This window comes from Crocodylus siamensis, chromosome 11 (assembly GCF_052110815.1).
Source record: "Crocodylus siamensis isolate JL-2025a chromosome 11, ASM5211081v1, whole genome shotgun sequence".
NCBI classification, from domain to species: domain Eukaryota; kingdom Metazoa; phylum Chordata; order Crocodylia; family Crocodylidae; genus Crocodylus; species Crocodylus siamensis.
In genome coordinates, this window is record NC_143405.1 from 65,207,516 (window position 1) to 65,224,926 (window position 17,411).

The following is a 17,411-nucleotide window of genomic DNA, read 5'->3' on the forward strand; positions in this document are numbered from 1 at the left end:
CCAGGTTGGCTGGGAATTGACGTTATAGCCAGGAGGCTTATTTTGGGTTACAGCCGGTTGGCTCATGGCTTTATGTTTTCGGTGTGGTCGTTTGTGTAATACCGGAGGACCGGGTGAAGCTGTAGGGGTTGGAGGAGGCCTCAGGGGAGCTCCCCAGTAGTGTGGGGTTCCTGGTGCTCTGGGAGGGCAAACCAATTGGGTGCCAGAGAAGGCACAGCAGTTGGCGCTGGGGTGGCACTGTGTTTGGGGTCTTGACCCCAGCCCCGTGTGGGCGGTAGTCGGAGAAGCCCAGTGGGGCGTATGACCCGAGGAAGGGGTCTGGGGCCAGGTAAGGCCGAGGCCGCCTGAGTCCCGAGCGCAAGAAGCGTGAGCACAGGCCCGAGTGCGGGCGGGGGGCGCGAGTAGGAGCCCCAGGGAGGGATGTGCAAGCAAGAAACCCCGTGGGGTACAACGTTCAGGGGACACTGACCCCAGTCCCGTAGAAGGGGTCTGGAAGGCCAGATAAGGCGGAGGCCACCTGAGCCTGATGAGGAGGAGCCCGAGTCGGGTGTAAGACCCAGAAGGAGGGTCAGGGGGCCAGGCACGGCTACGGCCACCTGAGCCCCGTCCGTGGGAAATGCAGAAAACGAGGCCCCAGTGTGAGTAACTTGCAGAATCACGTGGAGTTAGACCCCAGTGTGGGCGTGAGCGCGGGGAGACAGGCCCCAGTGGGGCACTGCCTGTACGGGAGGGTCCCCAGAAAGGGGGCGAACCTATTGAGAGGCCCCAGAAAGGGGGGCGGACTTTATCGAGAAGCCCCAGAAGGGGCGAGCTTAGTGAGAGGCCCCAGGAGGGGGACGCGTACACAGAGAGGCCCCGGGAGAGGGCAAGTACCAGACTAGAGAGCCCGGTGAGGGTAAGCATATGGTCAGAGGGCCACTAAGGAAGAGGATAGACGCAGTAACATCCAGAACGCCTGAGAGGCTCGGGGCGTGGTAGTGGGGTGGAAGGAGCCACGCGACGCCCACAGGGTTGGGGCACCAGAACCTATTTGTAGAGAGCAGGGACCTGAAGGGCAAGAGCACCAGGTCCAAGGGGCCAATTAAAGGCAGCCTCCCATTAATATTATAGAACCATCAAAGTCGTGGCGGGCGAGAACGAGGGTGCCAGACAGGCAACCTGGCACGGTGGGGGCGCCAGGAGGGATCACGGCCGCTCCTGGGTCCCCGCCCTGCGACACCAGCATTACCATGACTAACTTATAACTGTCATTATAGGATCATGGGAGGGGGCATGGGGGGCCTTGGTTATCTTGTGGGTGTGTGTATGCGTGTGTATACACACTCCAGGAAGAGCACAAACCAACTGCAGATGCTTCTTCAGCCTGACAAAGGGTACTTGTACCCGAAAGCTTGCAAAGAGCAATTTGTCCAACTGAGTTGGTCTAATAAAAGATACTGGATTTACCCAAAGAACCTTGTCTCTCTCTTTCTCCACCCCCCCATCTATCTATTGATAGATATAGATATCTATATCTATCTATCTATAGATATTGAGATATATATATCTCGTTTTACTTAAAGTGGAGATAACCTTACAAAAATAAAAGCTGTTGTTGCAAGACAAAGATTTTTGCGTCCTTAATTATTTTTTAAAGCAAGCTGCCGTTATGCTTCCTTGTTGTGGTAGAGTGGCAGCATGGGATATTGGAGGCTAAGGAATCCGACCCGTATCGCAGGAGGGTTGACTCATGGTTGCCTGCCATTGACAGCCAGTGTGTGAGGGTCAGATCAATATACTCATTGTTATCCTGGGTGCATCTCCTCTCTGAATAGGGGTGCTGGAGCTAGGCTGTGCTTCCATTCAAAAATCTTGGCTTCCAAGTGGGTACTTGGCCCAAGTAGATCTGAGGATTTTCTTCTTTATGTATTTTTTTAAAAACAAAAATAAACCTAAAACAAATTGTGTGTGCACCAGGGCAGGAGGGGAGAGATCTGGATTTGGACACCTTGACAGTACACAGATTTTATGAACAAGAAAAACTACTTCCGGTGAGAGAAGGTGAGAGACGGCTACAGAGAATTTGCTTTTTGGATACATCACTAGGTGACAACATATATTCTTAAGTATCTCAGCATAACAACTTTTTTTAATAGTGCAACTTGGTATCTCCATATTTGATGAACTTCACTGCGAATCCGAATTTAAGATTTTTCAGGAAAAAAGTGTCCTGCGAGTTTGAGACATTTCTTTGCTATAAATTAGGTCCGTTTGTTATGTTTGCCCTCTTTACACCACATTACTAATGTTTTCCACCTCTCCTACTCTCAAATACAGAAATACAATTTGAAGGATATTTACTTAAGAAAACTGGGGAGATAAAATAAGCAATGTCATTTATGTGTGTGTTAAATTCAGCACATAGAAAAGTAAATACATTTCTCACAGATAGAATAGTAACCCTGTTAAATTAGACCAAAATCTTTTTTTATTAGAACTGCCTCTCTTTCCCCTTCTCGTGTTCCGCTTCCCACGTAATTTTCCTCCTTACTACTACAACTAGAAAAGACTACTACAATTAAGAAGAAACTTCTTTTTTACCTAATTATGTTTAGGTTTTGTTAATAATAGGCAGTGACCTTACCCCATAATAAGTTGAAATCCTCGGAGAGAAGCAGGCAGGCAGTGAGCAGGTTCTGGTGAGCTGGGAAACTTGGCGCGTGCTCTACTTGCCTATCATCATTTGCATGCATGCCTGTGTCCGATAGAGATTTCTACAAGTCTATTACGAGTCATTCTAGCAATTAGGTTTCCAGTCACCTGAAATCTCCCTCCTAACAGCTTGCCAAATGGTTACCTGCTCCAGTGCTCTCTGGCTCGTTCAGTATCTTGCCTTGCCACTGCAATCTCCTAAATTCCACCCATGACACGTTTGATACGGCACATTTCTTTTAGCTGTGCAGTATATAGTGAGCAGAGAAAAGACCATGTATTGCAGAAACACACGGAAAGGCATGGTACTTGTATACTGAAAATCGCAAGCTTTTCTTGCAAGCACAGAAAACAAGGTGCATAAATATTTGGCGTTGCTTGTAAAGACAGTTCCAGTAATTCTTTTTGTAAATTTAGAAGACAATATAGAATAGCAAGAAGAGTGGTTATTATGCAGGGAAGGAAAGACAATCTGTATATTTGGTTAAAAAACAAAAAAACAAAGCAACAACATCTGCTAAAGTTTTTAGGAATTCATTCTGCTGTATTCATTCTTAGTCATGCCATACCCCTGTGTACAGGCCCGCGTGTGAAAATAACGTATGTGAAATATGGATTTTGGCCAGTAGACACCAACCTCTTCTGGAGAGCGCGATGTCCCAGCTTGTGTGAGCACAGTACTGCGTGTGCACCTGAGAGGTACCTTTGCATAATTCTCCGTTGGTATCCGAGACCCCTGCGTAGAATACTTTGGGTTGTATGTAGTCTTCCTGGATTTTCAACCAACATGATCCAGCGTATGAAGCGGTAGAGAAACAAGCATAAGGATACCTCATGGTGGTCATACCTTGAGTGCATGGCATCTTCATGTTCTTTTAATCTGGTAGCTCATTTATTATGAAATCTGTCTCTCAAGAAAAAAAAAAACAGTTTCCTCTGCTTGTGGGGAGACAACAGTCCTCCAAGTTGTTCTGCAAAATGCGCTCTCTCGCAAATAAAAATATGAAACAGCCTTGACGTGGCCTGCTGGAAATGGACCTGTGGAGAGCCAGATCCCATCCCTGGCAGTGCTGTGTCTGTTTACTGTAGTGAATGTATTGAGTTTGTTAAGCTCGATGTCTTTTCAGCGGAGATGAAAATTCTCATTTACGAAGTTGCCCTGAAGGACAGAGAGAGAAGGTATGATTTTGCATTCAGTGTGATGGCTGCATATAAGCAGAGACAAGAGCATCACGCAGCTCATATTGAATACGAACAGAAAGAGGGACAGCGTGGCCAGCCTCTGGCGGGGTGCAGGCAGTGGTGAGGAGCCTTCTTCCACCAGCTCATGGACCCTGCACCGTCCTGGCGGAGAATGCTGGCTGCTTGCCCTGTGGTCTTAAACTCCCTGTGGTGGGAGAGGGGATAGGGCCGGGGTCCCGCTTTCTGATCACGTGCAACAGGTAGGAGGAGGGGGGAGCATGCTTCGTCCTTTTTACCACGGTGTCTGTGCTGGGCCAGTACATGTGGCCCGACAGCCACCAGTGGGAGTTCCCTTTCGGGATGCTAGCTGCAGCCTAGCCACTCCATGCTTCCCACAGCGAACCATATAGTACCAGGGGTTTCTACTCTGCAAGGTGCCAGGCAGTCTTCGTTGGCAGCACCTGACATGGCTAAGTCCCCCCAGGCTTTGCATAACTCATGCATTAGTCTAAGTGAGATTCAAAACCCTTGGAGGGAACCCCCCTGCCGTTTTATGAAGGGCTTTCCATCCGATATGCAAAATTTAAACCTTTAACGGAGAAAACCATACATGGCTAGCAGCTCCATTAAAAAATGGACTCTTTAGATGCTGTTGAACTCTTCTCATGCCTCATTTAACCTGGTCCTTCCCAAATCCACTCCCTGCTGTAGTGTTTCCACTTGTGCAGAAGTGTTTTGTTTGGGGCGGTCGGTGTGTAGGATGACTGTACCCTCTGTGAATCAAGCAGCCCACAAGGCCAGCCTTATTTCTTGCTATTCTGAAAATCTGCTTCCTTTTGTAACTTGAGGAATTTGGCAGCACACTATTACTGTACACTCCAGAGTGGGATTTGATTATTTTTCACAGCAAGTCTCAAAGCCACCATTAGACAGGAGAGACCTATAGGTACTACAGACCCCCTCCCCCCTGTAATTCAGCTAGATAGAATAAAAAGCACCAGGTCATCGGTTTTCTGCTTCCTGGGAGTTCCAGTTATTGAAGCATGGGATCCAGGCTTTATTTCCAAGGTCATTAACCTTGCACTGGAACTGTTTATTATCTCTGACTATGGCAGCAAATGCTGTCTCCTGTCCTGCTGGTGCATTGCTAGACTTTCTGATTCTTTGCTTCCCTGACTTCTGTGTTTTTAATCCACATTACTTAATAGTCCTTGCAGACCACTGAGCTTTTTTTGACATTTGGGTTCAATTATTGCTTTTCTGATTTTACTTTGAAAAGTAGGTATTTACCTTCATGCTGCAGGGATTAACAAACTTCCTTCGTCACCACCAGAAGCACCTGGCTTCATTTACCACATCTGTCCTTTCCTCCCCTGTTACCTGCCCATCTGTTTGTTCCAGTTTTTTAGGTTGTAAGCCTTTTGGGGCAGGAACTGGCATATGTTGTTCAGTCAATGGCACTTGGGGGTTTCATGCTGATTTGGGCCTCTACGTGTCCCTTTTGGAGAGGTGCGAGTACTGGCATTTTTTTCTGCATTTGATCACTGTTGTGAGGCCATGTTGGGGAGGAACAGATTTAAAATGATATTTTAAAATAAGATGAAGGTCATTTGGCATACGAGGAGAATGAAGGTGTCCATGGCATAGGAGCTACAAGGTGAACAGGAGGCCACAGCCCCATTTGGAAGTAGCATAAGGAACAGTTGACGAGTAGTAGGAAATGGGCATGGAAGTGAAGGCAGGAGCGAGAGCTGTCCGAAGCTTCAGGCATGAGGATCAGAAATGCTTGAGCCTAAAGAAGGTGAAAAGAGGAAGCAAAGCCAGGTTGGGGATTTTGGGAGGTTGAGTGGGACAGTCAGAGTGGCTGGCGTGGACCGGTGGTGAAGTCCTGCATATGGAAAAGTGGAGCAAAAGGACCTGACCTGGAGAGAGTCTAAACAGGCCAGGGTCAACTGCTAATATCTTCTGCTTTGTACCACGGGCACAGCTAAACTTGTCCTTTCCTTTTACAGGTAGCCGTGACTTGACACGTTGGCATCTGCCACTTGTGGCAATGGCCAATTTTTTGCCATTCTGGCATTGTAGGGCTTATGCTAACCTAACAGAAGCCCATAACTATGATAAATTAAGCCTTATTCATAGGTAGATGGTGGTCCCTCCGGGTCAGGCAGTCGGCAGTCCATGATTCCATTTAAAAAATGTAAAAAAAGCCATTTTGTTGTTAGGGATGTCTGCTGCATTTGTTTGTTAATTAAGTCATGAGGTTGCAGTGCCATCACCAGAGGGCAGGGTGGCTTATTCTACACTTGCACGGGGCAGGTTTCGCCTCTTGGTCGGAAATATTTGCTTAGGTAAAGAGCGCAGGCTGCGCCTCTGATTAGACCGCCTTAAAACATCCTTGTGTATTTTAATCAGGATGATAAACCCACCCAATTAAAATCAACACTAACGATTTGCTGATAGCTGCTAAAAAGAAATAGAGTTTACTAGTTGAAGGCCATAATAATAATTATTTTTCACGGAAAAGAGCCCAGCAGCACAACAAAAAAAGGGCCTCTTAATATACTCAGGCTCTTAAGCTACTAGAACAGATTGGGTTTTTTTGTTGTTTTTTTTTTTAAACTTGGTCAAGTTCTGGATTTGTTATAACTGCAAGAGAGACATCTTTTGGGAGTCTGAATCTGCCATAAACCTAATGGAAGAAATGATGGTGGGCAGTAAGGCTCAGATGGCAAAAAGAGCTATCCCAAGACCTGGACCCCGATCTCTAGCCTGCAGGGCCCAGCTCAGGAGTGCGGCACTCTTTGCTCCATCAGTAGATGAAGCGAAAGGATGAAAGTACTTTCTTGGAGATGCCTGTTCACTCGCTCCCTGTGTGTTTTAACCACCGCACTGCTCCAGCAAATCCTCTAGCTGTTTTTCAAAAAGAAGGATTGTTGCTCAGGCCTTTCAAAGGGTGCTTGTTGGCACCTACCCTCAGGAGGGGTTTCAAGCTGTGAATCCTGAGTGGAGCCCGGTGACTGTCTTGGAGCCCTGCTCAAGCCCCTAAGCTCTGGAGAGGTTGGGATATCAGATATGCTCTGCTGTTTAGCGGTTGCTAATCGTGTCCCTATATAAATGCATTTGCAAGATGCGGGTGGAAGGTTTCTTTGGCCTTTGTGTTATGTGAAACTGGTTGACTTGGAAAGGACAGAGCAGGCAGCAAGGAGGTAGGATTTTCAAGCAAGATGAGCAGTGGTCTTAGACTAGATGTTGACAGAAGTAGGAGGCTCGAACCAGGAGTGAAACGAACCGTCTCCTGTTGCCTGATTTCTGCTGCATTCAGGGAAATGGGACCTTACAAGCATTGTTTCTTGCTGCCCTGTTTAATATGCGAGCATCTGGCTCCATGCGCCTAACTGGAACCACCTCCGAGACTGATTTTGACCTACCGCTTGGATCAGAGTCACATTATTGTATTGTTTGGGATTGGTTTTAAGTATTACCACATTGTGGCCTTCCCTCTGGTGTTCATTGCTTCATCTTTTCCCTGTAGCACCTTGGTTAACTCTGACTGGATAAATACTCCAGAAATCTCAGTCTTGATGGCACAAGCTGGAGCCTGCTAAGTCTGTGACTTGGAGAGGAAGTCTTTATTTGTCCCGACAAGAAGTGAGGATAACTGGAAGTGGCTTCCTTTATTTGCTTGAGGCATACTGCAGATTGCTTTTATGTTAGATCTGTTTTCATCAGCCATCAAAAACGGGACTGAAAGCAAACAGTTAATTTTTTTTGTGTATTTAATTCTGACTTTATTTCTTCCATGGCACACTTTCTGCTTTTTCTGATCTGGGAAAGGTAGTTACTTTATTCTATTAAACCTTGTATGTATTAATATAAATTGTGATCGAGGGCTTGGCTGGATACTACTTAAGCTTTTGTACAACCATATATTGTACAAAAATAGTAAAATAAATCAAAAGATTTTATGATCATGGAGAGGGAGACTGACAGAACCCAGATATGACTTTGTGTCCTGGCTAAAGGAATGAAGCTAAGTGGTTAATAATGAAAAGTTAACAAAAATAATGAATGCGTTTGGAACCATGCTTTTTTTCCCTTTTTCCTTCTTTTTTCCTTTTTTTCTTTCTTTTCTTTTTTTTAAAGAATGGGGTATTTCTGGAAAATCTGATCAGGAAAAGCTGCGAACATGGAAGTCCTCCATTAAAAAAGAGGTGGGGAAGGAAGTGCAAGGAGCCTCGGCGGGCTCAAAGGGCGTTGCTCGTTCCTCATCCAGTTGTGTCATGATTTCACTCGGAGGATCTTTCTCTGAAAATAACGCAGCGCAAATTCCCTAACCGTCTGCATCATCTCTTGCAGGCCCCGACGACCAACGTCGATCATGTCGTTCCGGTTTGGACAACACCTCATCAAGCCCTCCGTTGTGTTTCTGAAGACCGAATTGTCCTTCGCTCTCGTAAACAGGAAGCCAGTGGTCCCGGGACGTATCCTTTGATAAAAGCTGCCGAAACGGATGCGTTACGGTGTCCCGACGTCCTCTCAACGAGTAGGGGAAGCTCGGCTGACTCCGAAGACGGGGTAAGTTGTTACTCATATTTATTCTGAAATCAGGCGGTGGAACGTAATATGCTTGATCAGTGTTGCAGAACTTCTGAAACCGGTTGCCTAGCAACCATGACCTTAGAGGTGAATTTTCTACTGACCTTTTCACTACAGAAGATGTATAAATAAACAGGTGCTTCTAAAAGGACTTTAAAGTGATTCTGAGATGGTACTGTTTAAATTCCACATTATGCTGAATAACACATCCTATTTCCCCGTGGTTAGTACTGTCACTTATTTTTAGGTGCAAGGAAACGCTTTACAGAGCATTTTCGACGTATTTTCCTTGAGTTTAAATGTACCATATTTGTCAAATGGTGGTAAAGTCTGTTCGGGTGACTATTTAAAAGATGCATTGTTTTCCAAGCAACATGTCTTGCTTCTATGCATTTTGGATAGGAAGGAATTAAGTAGACCACCTCCATAAGCATGCACACTTGCGGAGAAAAATTAGATCCAGGGTTGAATGCAAGACCCACTATCCATGGAGATGCACTGGGAATTGTACTGTTGCGTGGGAGACTTCACACGTTGCTTCCATGCAGAGTTTAGGAGGCAGATGCTCAGCGCTTCATGGGTGCACAGTTCTGTGCGCAACTTGGCTTAATCTATTGTAAATTAAGAGTAGGGTTTTCCAAAGTGCTTGGCACTTGTCCATGCCCTTTGCATGGGAGTCATCAGTAATAGGGTTATGGGAACAGAGCTAGGCGGTGGCTGGATGTTTTTGAAAACCCATCTGAATGTTGATAATGGTTAGTGAATCGCACACCATTATTTATTTAATTTTTTTTTTTAATGTCAAAGTGTTCCCAATGTACTTGGAGGATCCGATAGCCTGCGTGCTTTAGTATTGGAGAGTTAATTCCTCTCCAGCCTTCCTCCCCCACCCCACTGAGTAAAATTCCCCTTTAAATAAAATAATCTTCCTCGTATGCCTTTTTTGAGTGCTGGGTATTCATTAAGGTTTTATGGCAAAATATAAAAAGCTATAAGAGTTTATAAAAACTGCACAAATATATTGCCCGTAGTATAACAGCATTACAAAGTATTAAGTGAGAAGTTCTTGTTATTTTTAATACTCAGCAATCCCATATAAAGTAACATATGTGCTCTCTCCGATTCGAATGAAAATGTTGCTTCAGCCACTTTGTGAAACGTGGATCCAGCCCATACCTAGATACACAGGATGGTATATGGATTGTCCCAGGTGATTGTAATTAAGATTTATAGTTACTGTATGCTGAAGTATTAAAACCATGATAGATGACTTCGTCAATTAACCAGCAAACTGAAGTATTGCATTTGATGGTTAAATAAAAAAGATGAAAAATATTTATTTTAAAGTTTTCTGGGGAATCTAGAAGTAAAGGTTTAAGAAGCCTATAAAACTTAATTATTACAAGCTTCTTTCCATCTTAAATAATTAAAGATCTATAAACTTTAGTTGTATAGTTACTACTTTCTGTTTGGCAGATGCATGTACTTGCTCAGGTTTAGCTTAGTTGCCCCATAATGAGTTTTGCAGCACATTTTATAGTGGCACATTGTTTTAATGGCTCATGTGGTGTAATATATAATATAGTCTTTGTTTTCTGTTGAACAAATGTTCAGGTAATAAAAACAAAAACCCAGCCCTTTCTCACTCTCATTATAATAATAAAAAAACCCAGGAAAAGTTCATGATGCTAAGGATAGAATACAGTATGTAAAGTAGAGCAATTTGCAGTTTTAAGTCCATAAAATGCCTGTATAATGCAGCATTCATCTCAAGACCTGGCAGTAACAAGTGTATTTTCTTTGCTTTATTGCAATAATTTTATCTGCCTTGTCTTTGGCACACTTACGACATTCCTTTTCATTTTTGTTTTTTCAGTAGAAAATAAAATATTAATGCATGTGAATTAGAGAGACAAAGGAAATCAGTTTGAAAGCCAGCTCACTCCAGGTGGTGGCTTTAATTAACTTGTAAGGTTGAAATTCCATCTTTAAAAGGAACATAGGATGGGAGTCTTGAATTTGCTGTAATTGTTCTTAAAATACAGTGTGCTCTGAGAAGTGTTTCTGTGAAAATGGAGTTCAGTATTTGCATCTCAGCCACTCCACATGGTTTTTGCCCAGTTCATAAATAAAAAGATGTCCCACCCACTGCTGATATCCCTAAAAAAAAAAGCTATGGTCTACCTTGGGTTGATCCCGGGAGGAGTATGCTTCCTTGGTTTCCCCAACTTTTGTGAGGCTTCGGCAACTCGGGGACTTGAATGCATTTGTCTCATAATTCCCTTTGAAAGGGAGTGACTACTTTTGTAGGTTCTTCCCAACACTGTGGTATTGGGCCAGGAAAACTGGGTCTAAAACAATGATGTCCTACTGCCCAAACTGCCGTAGGTAACTTTATCTTGAGGTCTGTAACCTACTTCTAAGCCTTTTTGTGGGTGAGGAAATAAAGGGCCATGGCGCCCTCACTTTGTTAGCAGCTTGCACGCCATTCCTGTGCTATAGCATGTTAAAGGGTGCCATGTATTTTCCACAACCCATGCGACTCGGTCTCTGGCCCATGTTGAGCTGGGTAGAGCCAATACTGCACCCATTCCCCAGCTTCTCTGGCACTTCAGCCTTCTCAAACACCAGGGGAATACACATGCATCTTACCCATGAACAAGGTTGCAAGAGGAAGCCAGGGCTTCCTGTGTCCTCTGCTTTCTCAACTAGACACCTTCCTCATCTCTTGTGAACATCCCCTTGTTCTTTATTGTTGGTGTGAATGGGTCTTAATACTGCCTGCTGGGGATGGTCATACAGCGCCTGTGCATCAACATTAAGTGGGATCTTGTACTTCCCAAGAGCTCAGTAAGAAAGAAGAGATTTGCACAGCCCCCCAGGTGAAATCGCAAGCTGTTGGGATGCTCTTTGGAGATCCAGTTTCTAGGGTCTCAGAGGATGGTGTATGCCTAAGTCCAATGGCAAACACAGGCCATGGCAGAGACCCAGAAGCAAGTCTGCAAACCTGTATAGATTATCAGCCCTGTTCTTTAATTGAAATGAGTACCATCATAACATTAACCTGTGGAAAAGAGGGGAGAAAGGTAAAAGGAAGGCTTTGCTGCTCTAGAGATATGCTTAATGGGTCTCAGTTTAAATCATCTTTTGTAATCCACAGTGTTTAGAGGATGTGTGGGAATTGAAGTGCAAGAACAGCGTTGGGATGTTTCGATGGTCAGGGAAATAAATGCACACGCAGCATTTAAAGTGTGCAACACTTCGTAAGAACCAAGCCTGTTTTTTTATTTGTTCTCAGTTTATTTAATTCAGATGCTCACTGATACCATAGTTTAGAAGCTCACACAATTCTTTTGTTAATTAAATCCACCTGCTCATTAGCAGCAGGCATTTTCTGTTGTACCGTTTTACCGATACAAATATTCTGAAGGGGTACTGCCACTTTCTTTGAAGTTTTACCATCCCTGTAACACAGTTTGCTCACATCTTCAGTAAATTTAAATCAACTTTTTGTTGTTGTTGCTGTGGCTTCTCATTTCATTGTACTGTGCTCTTTGCTTTCATCTTGTGTTAAGCATGAAAAATGAATTCGAACATTAGTGGAATCCATTTGGGGACTAGGACTTTTATTGTAAATAAAATTATTCATTTGTTATGTCCTATTGTTTTCAGCAGAGAAAGTATTGATCTTTGGATATCTGTTCAGGATGCCATAAGGAGTGCTAGCATAAAAGGAACACAGCAACATTTGTAAATTGATTGAATGCAGTATGTAATGACAGAGACAAACATCAGTTCTATGGCAATACTATATTACACAAAGCATTTTTCAGCACTTTATTGAATTGGTTATTAAAAGGAGCAGGCTTTCCAACATGGAACAATATGCTCAGTGCTATCAGTGTGAAGCAATTCATTGAGGACACGCTGACCTTTACACCCCAAAAAAGTGTGCATCTATGTGCATGTGTGTGCGCACATATAAAATTAGAATAGGTCTTTTATAAGACTTTTCAGCCAGTGTTTATTGTAAAGAAAAGTTTTCGGCATCCAGAGATATGCTGCAATTTGACTGCTCCAAATATATGCAGCTGATCTGGACTCTACAGGTCTTTTCCCTAGAATTTCAGCAAATGGTATGCCTGATTGTCGGAAGCTGTGCAATGCAAGTCTGATGCATCTGGTGTTTCCTGGTCGCTTGATTTCCACCTGGAGTTAATGGTCCAGTTGTTCATTGCTCTGGACAGGTCATGGGCAGAGAGCGATTGTAACTCTCTCTGCCCATGATTGTAAAGAAAGAAAAGGTTAGTTGAAGCAGATGTCCCCATGGCTGTGGAGGCAGGCTGCTCTGGGATCACATCTGGAGGTCGTCAGCACCTCCTGGACATTGCGGTGCATGCTGGGCTGCAGCTAATTGATCACCTTTGAAGGTTCATATCATTCAATGCGGTTCATATTATTCAACTGAAAGACACATTAATGCTAAGGATAGAATATAGTATGTACAAACAAACAAACAAGCAACGCCCCCCCCCCCTGCAAATTGCTTTACTTTACATGCTGTATTCTGTGTTTAGCATCATGGCCTTTCAGTGGGGTCCAGATTATTGAATTGTCATTGTGCAGTGGGCATTTCTGCTGTCTGGAGGCTGACGTGGTTCTCACGTGTCTCTGTGTTTCAGCCGAACTAAGACTTCACCTCGGCTCCGCAGGGAACTTCTGTTCCAAGCCCAGCAGCTTGGACTTAGCATGGGGCTACGATTTGATTTTAGTACAGAGATTCATCATCTGAATGATGCTGCCACTGCTGTACTGGGCATTTTGGTGGAACTAATTAATGCCGGGCACATCTCCAGGGAGATAAAGGGTCAGGCCACATAAACCCCAGATGCCTGAACGCTTACACAAGCCAGCAGAATATGCAAACTTAACTGGTTTGCAAGATAGGATGACAAATCACTCCTGAAAGAAGACACATTCATGGGATTTCTGGTTCTGCTTCTGAGTGAATAAGAAGCTGTAGATGAAAAGCCTCCATCACTTTACTGCGGGTCCCCTCTTCTGATCAGAAAAAGAGAGGGTAGCGACATAGGCAGAGCTCAAAAAATCACAAGAAAAGTCATCCAAACTCTTCCAGGCTGGCAAAGAGATTCTGCCTGGATATGGCTGTATTTTTGGATGGAGATGTAGACAGCTTTAATAAATCTAGAACAATTCAGGCATCCCTAATGTTAATGACTAAATAGCCTTTTTAGTAGTGTTGGTTGGAAATTTGGGATTTCTAGTTAATGGAAAATTGACACTCAAGGGGAAAAAATCAGAAAAACCCTGAGATTGTGATTTTTTTTTTCCCCCTACAAAAAGTATTGATTTAAGACCATGGAAATATTTGTTTTCAGTAAAGTTGAATTGATTTGTTTTAATGTCAATGCTTTGTTTTGATGAAAACTCGTAATTTCAATAAGGTGAAATATTTGACTCTTTTTACCTTTATTTTGATTTTAACCTCCAGAAATGAAAATACAAAATATATAATGTTAAATTAATAATTGATATGATACGTATTTTAATCAAAAGAAGTCAGCAAACCGAGAAATACACTCAGTTAGACAATAGTGACACAATCCATTAAATGTGTAGATTTTGAAAAAAATTGCTTTTTGATGAAAAAGTGTTCTGCAAAAAAAAAATTTTTTTTTGGTCAGTCAAATTTTTAATGTGGAATAGCCTTAAATTCGTTGGCTCCTAACTAGTACAAGCCTGCATTCAAATTTAAATAAAAATGCCATTGAGCTTGGTATATCATTCATGAAATGATAAGTAGGATTACAACCCATGTTTTGATGAAAAATAAGGAATTTTTGATTTTCTACTATTTTTTCCAAAAGTCACAATGCTGCTTTTTGGATTGGTTAGCTTCTGCCTGGCACATAGGCATCAGAATTACAAAAAAAAAACCAACCAAACAAACAAACAAAAAACCCCACAGAAACAAAATGGGGTCATGTCTGGATTAATTTGAAATATTTATGACAAAGTTTGAACTTGTCTAATATAAATTTAGTCTAAATAAAATTAGCTTAAGTATTTGCTGTAAAACTGTGAACTGTTGAAAATCAAATGCAATTATTTTGGAGAGTATACATATTTACACTTACATAATGCTATAAAGTAGACCGGACTTCTGGTTGTGCGTGTGTACGCTTTCTGCCACTGAATGTGTAATCTAATACATTAGAAATCAACCCCAATAAGAAAGCTGTGAATGCAGCAACTTTGAATGCATGTTTGAGACTTCTGCATTGCTCTTGTCCCTTTTCCCAAAAGTTTAAAATGTAAGCTTAAGACACCAGGGGGGATGCAGACATCTGAGAAAAGACGAGGAAACAACGGGACCAGGCTGGCTAGCCTGGTAGATGATGGTCCCAGGGTGCTTGTAGCTTAACCACTGTCAAGTTTTTTGTAGTCATCTCAGAACAAAGGACCAGGAAAGGTGGGTTTGAAGGAGGCTTAGCGTGTAGCTTTGCAGATCCTCTTATGCAAATAAAGTTGGGCAAACCAGTCTCTTGCTTTCCTGTTAGATGTGATGACATATTATGTCAGCTTCTCCATAAGAGCTTAATTTTTAAAATACTTTTTTTAGAGCTTGTATTGAGAAACCTGTTAACTCTATTTCCCAAAATGTGCTGTAATAACTTGCAGAGCCGTGAATTTGTCACTGCTCTTTGAAGGCAAGATGCAAACGAGTCAAAATAAGCTTTTGAAAAAGAACTGCATGTTGTGCTTGGGCACCCCTGAAGTGTGACTACAGATGTTGCAGTGAGACATGGTCATAATGTGCAATGCTTGATCAGGAAAACAGACCCCTCAAGGTGCATGTTATTTTAGAAGCAAAGATTTTATTAAAGAGGGGTTGTTCCTTTTTTATTTCAACAAACACTCTTAAAATCTATTTCCTTTTAAAATAATTTTCAAGCAGTAGATTACTTCAGACTGTACCTGGATAATGAAACAGAACTGCTTGGATACGCTGTCCTCAGTGTCTTTGATATCTTACTTTCAAGAGGGCTATATAAAGTGAGAGGATTCTTGTAATGCATTTTTAATAATTAAATAGCCCACATAATTTTTGTGTATTGCCTCTGAATATAAAGCAAGGTCGTGCTACATGTATGCATATAATTATCTTTAAATAATATAATAGGAAGAATTATTGCACTTCTTAGCACTGGGTTGGGAATCCCTTGCTTCCATCGGTGAGTGGTTACTTACGCTATTGACTTTGCTCTGGCCCATAACATTAAAACTCCAGTTTTCTTGACTTTCTGTTGGCTTTTTGCAGGGGAAGGGAAGAGGGCCTCTTCTTGGAATCTGAGTTGCAGAATTAATCTGGGTTAATTTATATGGTCAGGGGAGAAGCAGTATGAGCACTGCTGCATCTCGCTGCCTCGGGACGTAGTCCTGCATGCTGGCCTCGTTTGCCCCCCACTGACGTCAGTGCCATTAGCGGAACTAGCACCGTTATCCCACTACCTGCCCTTTCTGACTCCTCTTTTAGCCTCTGAGTTCTTGCTGACCGAGGACTTTCTGCTCGTGTTAGTGTAAACCAGGGGTGTCAAACTCACCTGGTGCTCCAGGTTGGATCCAGGCTCCTTGTGGGCTGGATCCGGCTCGGGACCCGAGGAAGCTGGAACATGTTACCGTGGTACTTGGCAGGGGCTGGCAGTCAAGGAGCTGGAGCTGGAGCTGGGGCAGCACGGGCGGGCAGAGTGGTTGGGGGGTGACCAGGACTGTGCCAGCTCTTGCTTGCTCTCCTGCCACCCATTGCCATGTCCAGCGGGGCCAGAGGGCATTGCGTTTTACAGCAGGCTGGACGGAGCAGCTGTGCGGGCTGCCTGTTGGACACCCCGATGGAAACCATCATACGCTGGGTTGCCAACCCTCCCGGATTGCCCAGGAGTCTCCCGGAATTGGCATCGATCTCCCAGTGACGACTGAAAGCAACCTGGGAGATGGATGTTGTGAACAGGTTGAACAGTACAATTAATGACATTACGTCATGTTGGGAGAAAAAAAATCTCCCGAGATAGCTTCAGTCAGAGTTGGCAACCCTAACATGCGCAGACGGTGAGCACGTGCTGTGTTCATACAATAACCGGTCCAGGAGCCAGGTCACACAGAGCGCTCCTAAAATCCCACAGCTTCGTGACTACCCCATAGGGTCACCCCGAGCACTTCTGAAAATCCTAAGATAATTGTACAGGATCAGAAAATAGACTTCCCAAGCCGTTTAGATTGCAGGGGGAGCAAGGCATAGGTGCAGAGCAATTAAAATTGTATTAGGTATGTAAAACGGCCTCTGGGAATCGGAATAAATGAGAGAGAAATCAGCTACAGACCAAGGTTTTTGGTGTTCTCCGTAAGTTACAATTTTGTTTGTACGTTCCGCAATTTCTCATGAGACTGAAAATCTGTATATGAAACTGAGAAGAGGCTTAATTCTGAACTGCCCAAGGAACAATGGCTCAGTGCGATGCATGCCAAATTCAAGTGATGATAAGGAAGGTAATTAATTATTTCAAGGCTGGAGCAATTTTGTTTGCAACATACAAGCAGAATGATGATGTCTGCCTCAGCAAAGAAAACTGCATTTGAAGAGGCTCTTTGTCCAAAGGGGGCATTTCATAAGGACTTGTCTGCACTAATTATTTTCACCAATATAATTATCCTGATGTGACTGCGTTGGTGAAAACCCTATTCTACATGCAGTGGATTTGTGTTTATAAAAAATGTGCTTGCGCTGGCTTGAAAATACCATTGTTAAGGTACTGCTTGCATTGCTGAAGGTAACCTTCAATTGACAGCGTCAGAGCCCTTCAAGGCTCGCACCTGAGAGGAGGGGTGGCACTTCCTCCATTGGGAATAGAGAAATGGTCCCG

The 17,411-nt window shown here is 43.4% G+C and overlaps 1 protein-coding gene across 13 annotated transcripts in view; it reads left to right on the forward strand.

Annotated features, from left to right (window-relative positions):
• Positions 1-17,411, forward strand: part of FHIT (fragile histidine triad diadenosine triphosphatase) — a 772,226-nt gene that overhangs the window by 281,133 nt on the left and 473,682 nt on the right. For all 13 annotated transcript variants that reach the window (XM_090022431.1, XM_090022433.1, XM_090022426.1 and 10 more), the window contains one exon: positions 8,233-8,357. In XM_090022431.1, the coding sequence (XP_089878557.1) occupies positions 8,255-8,357 (103 nt within the window). In that variant the 5' untranslated portion in view covers positions 8,233-8,254. The remainder of the gene's footprint in view (positions 1-8,232; positions 8,358-17,411) is intronic.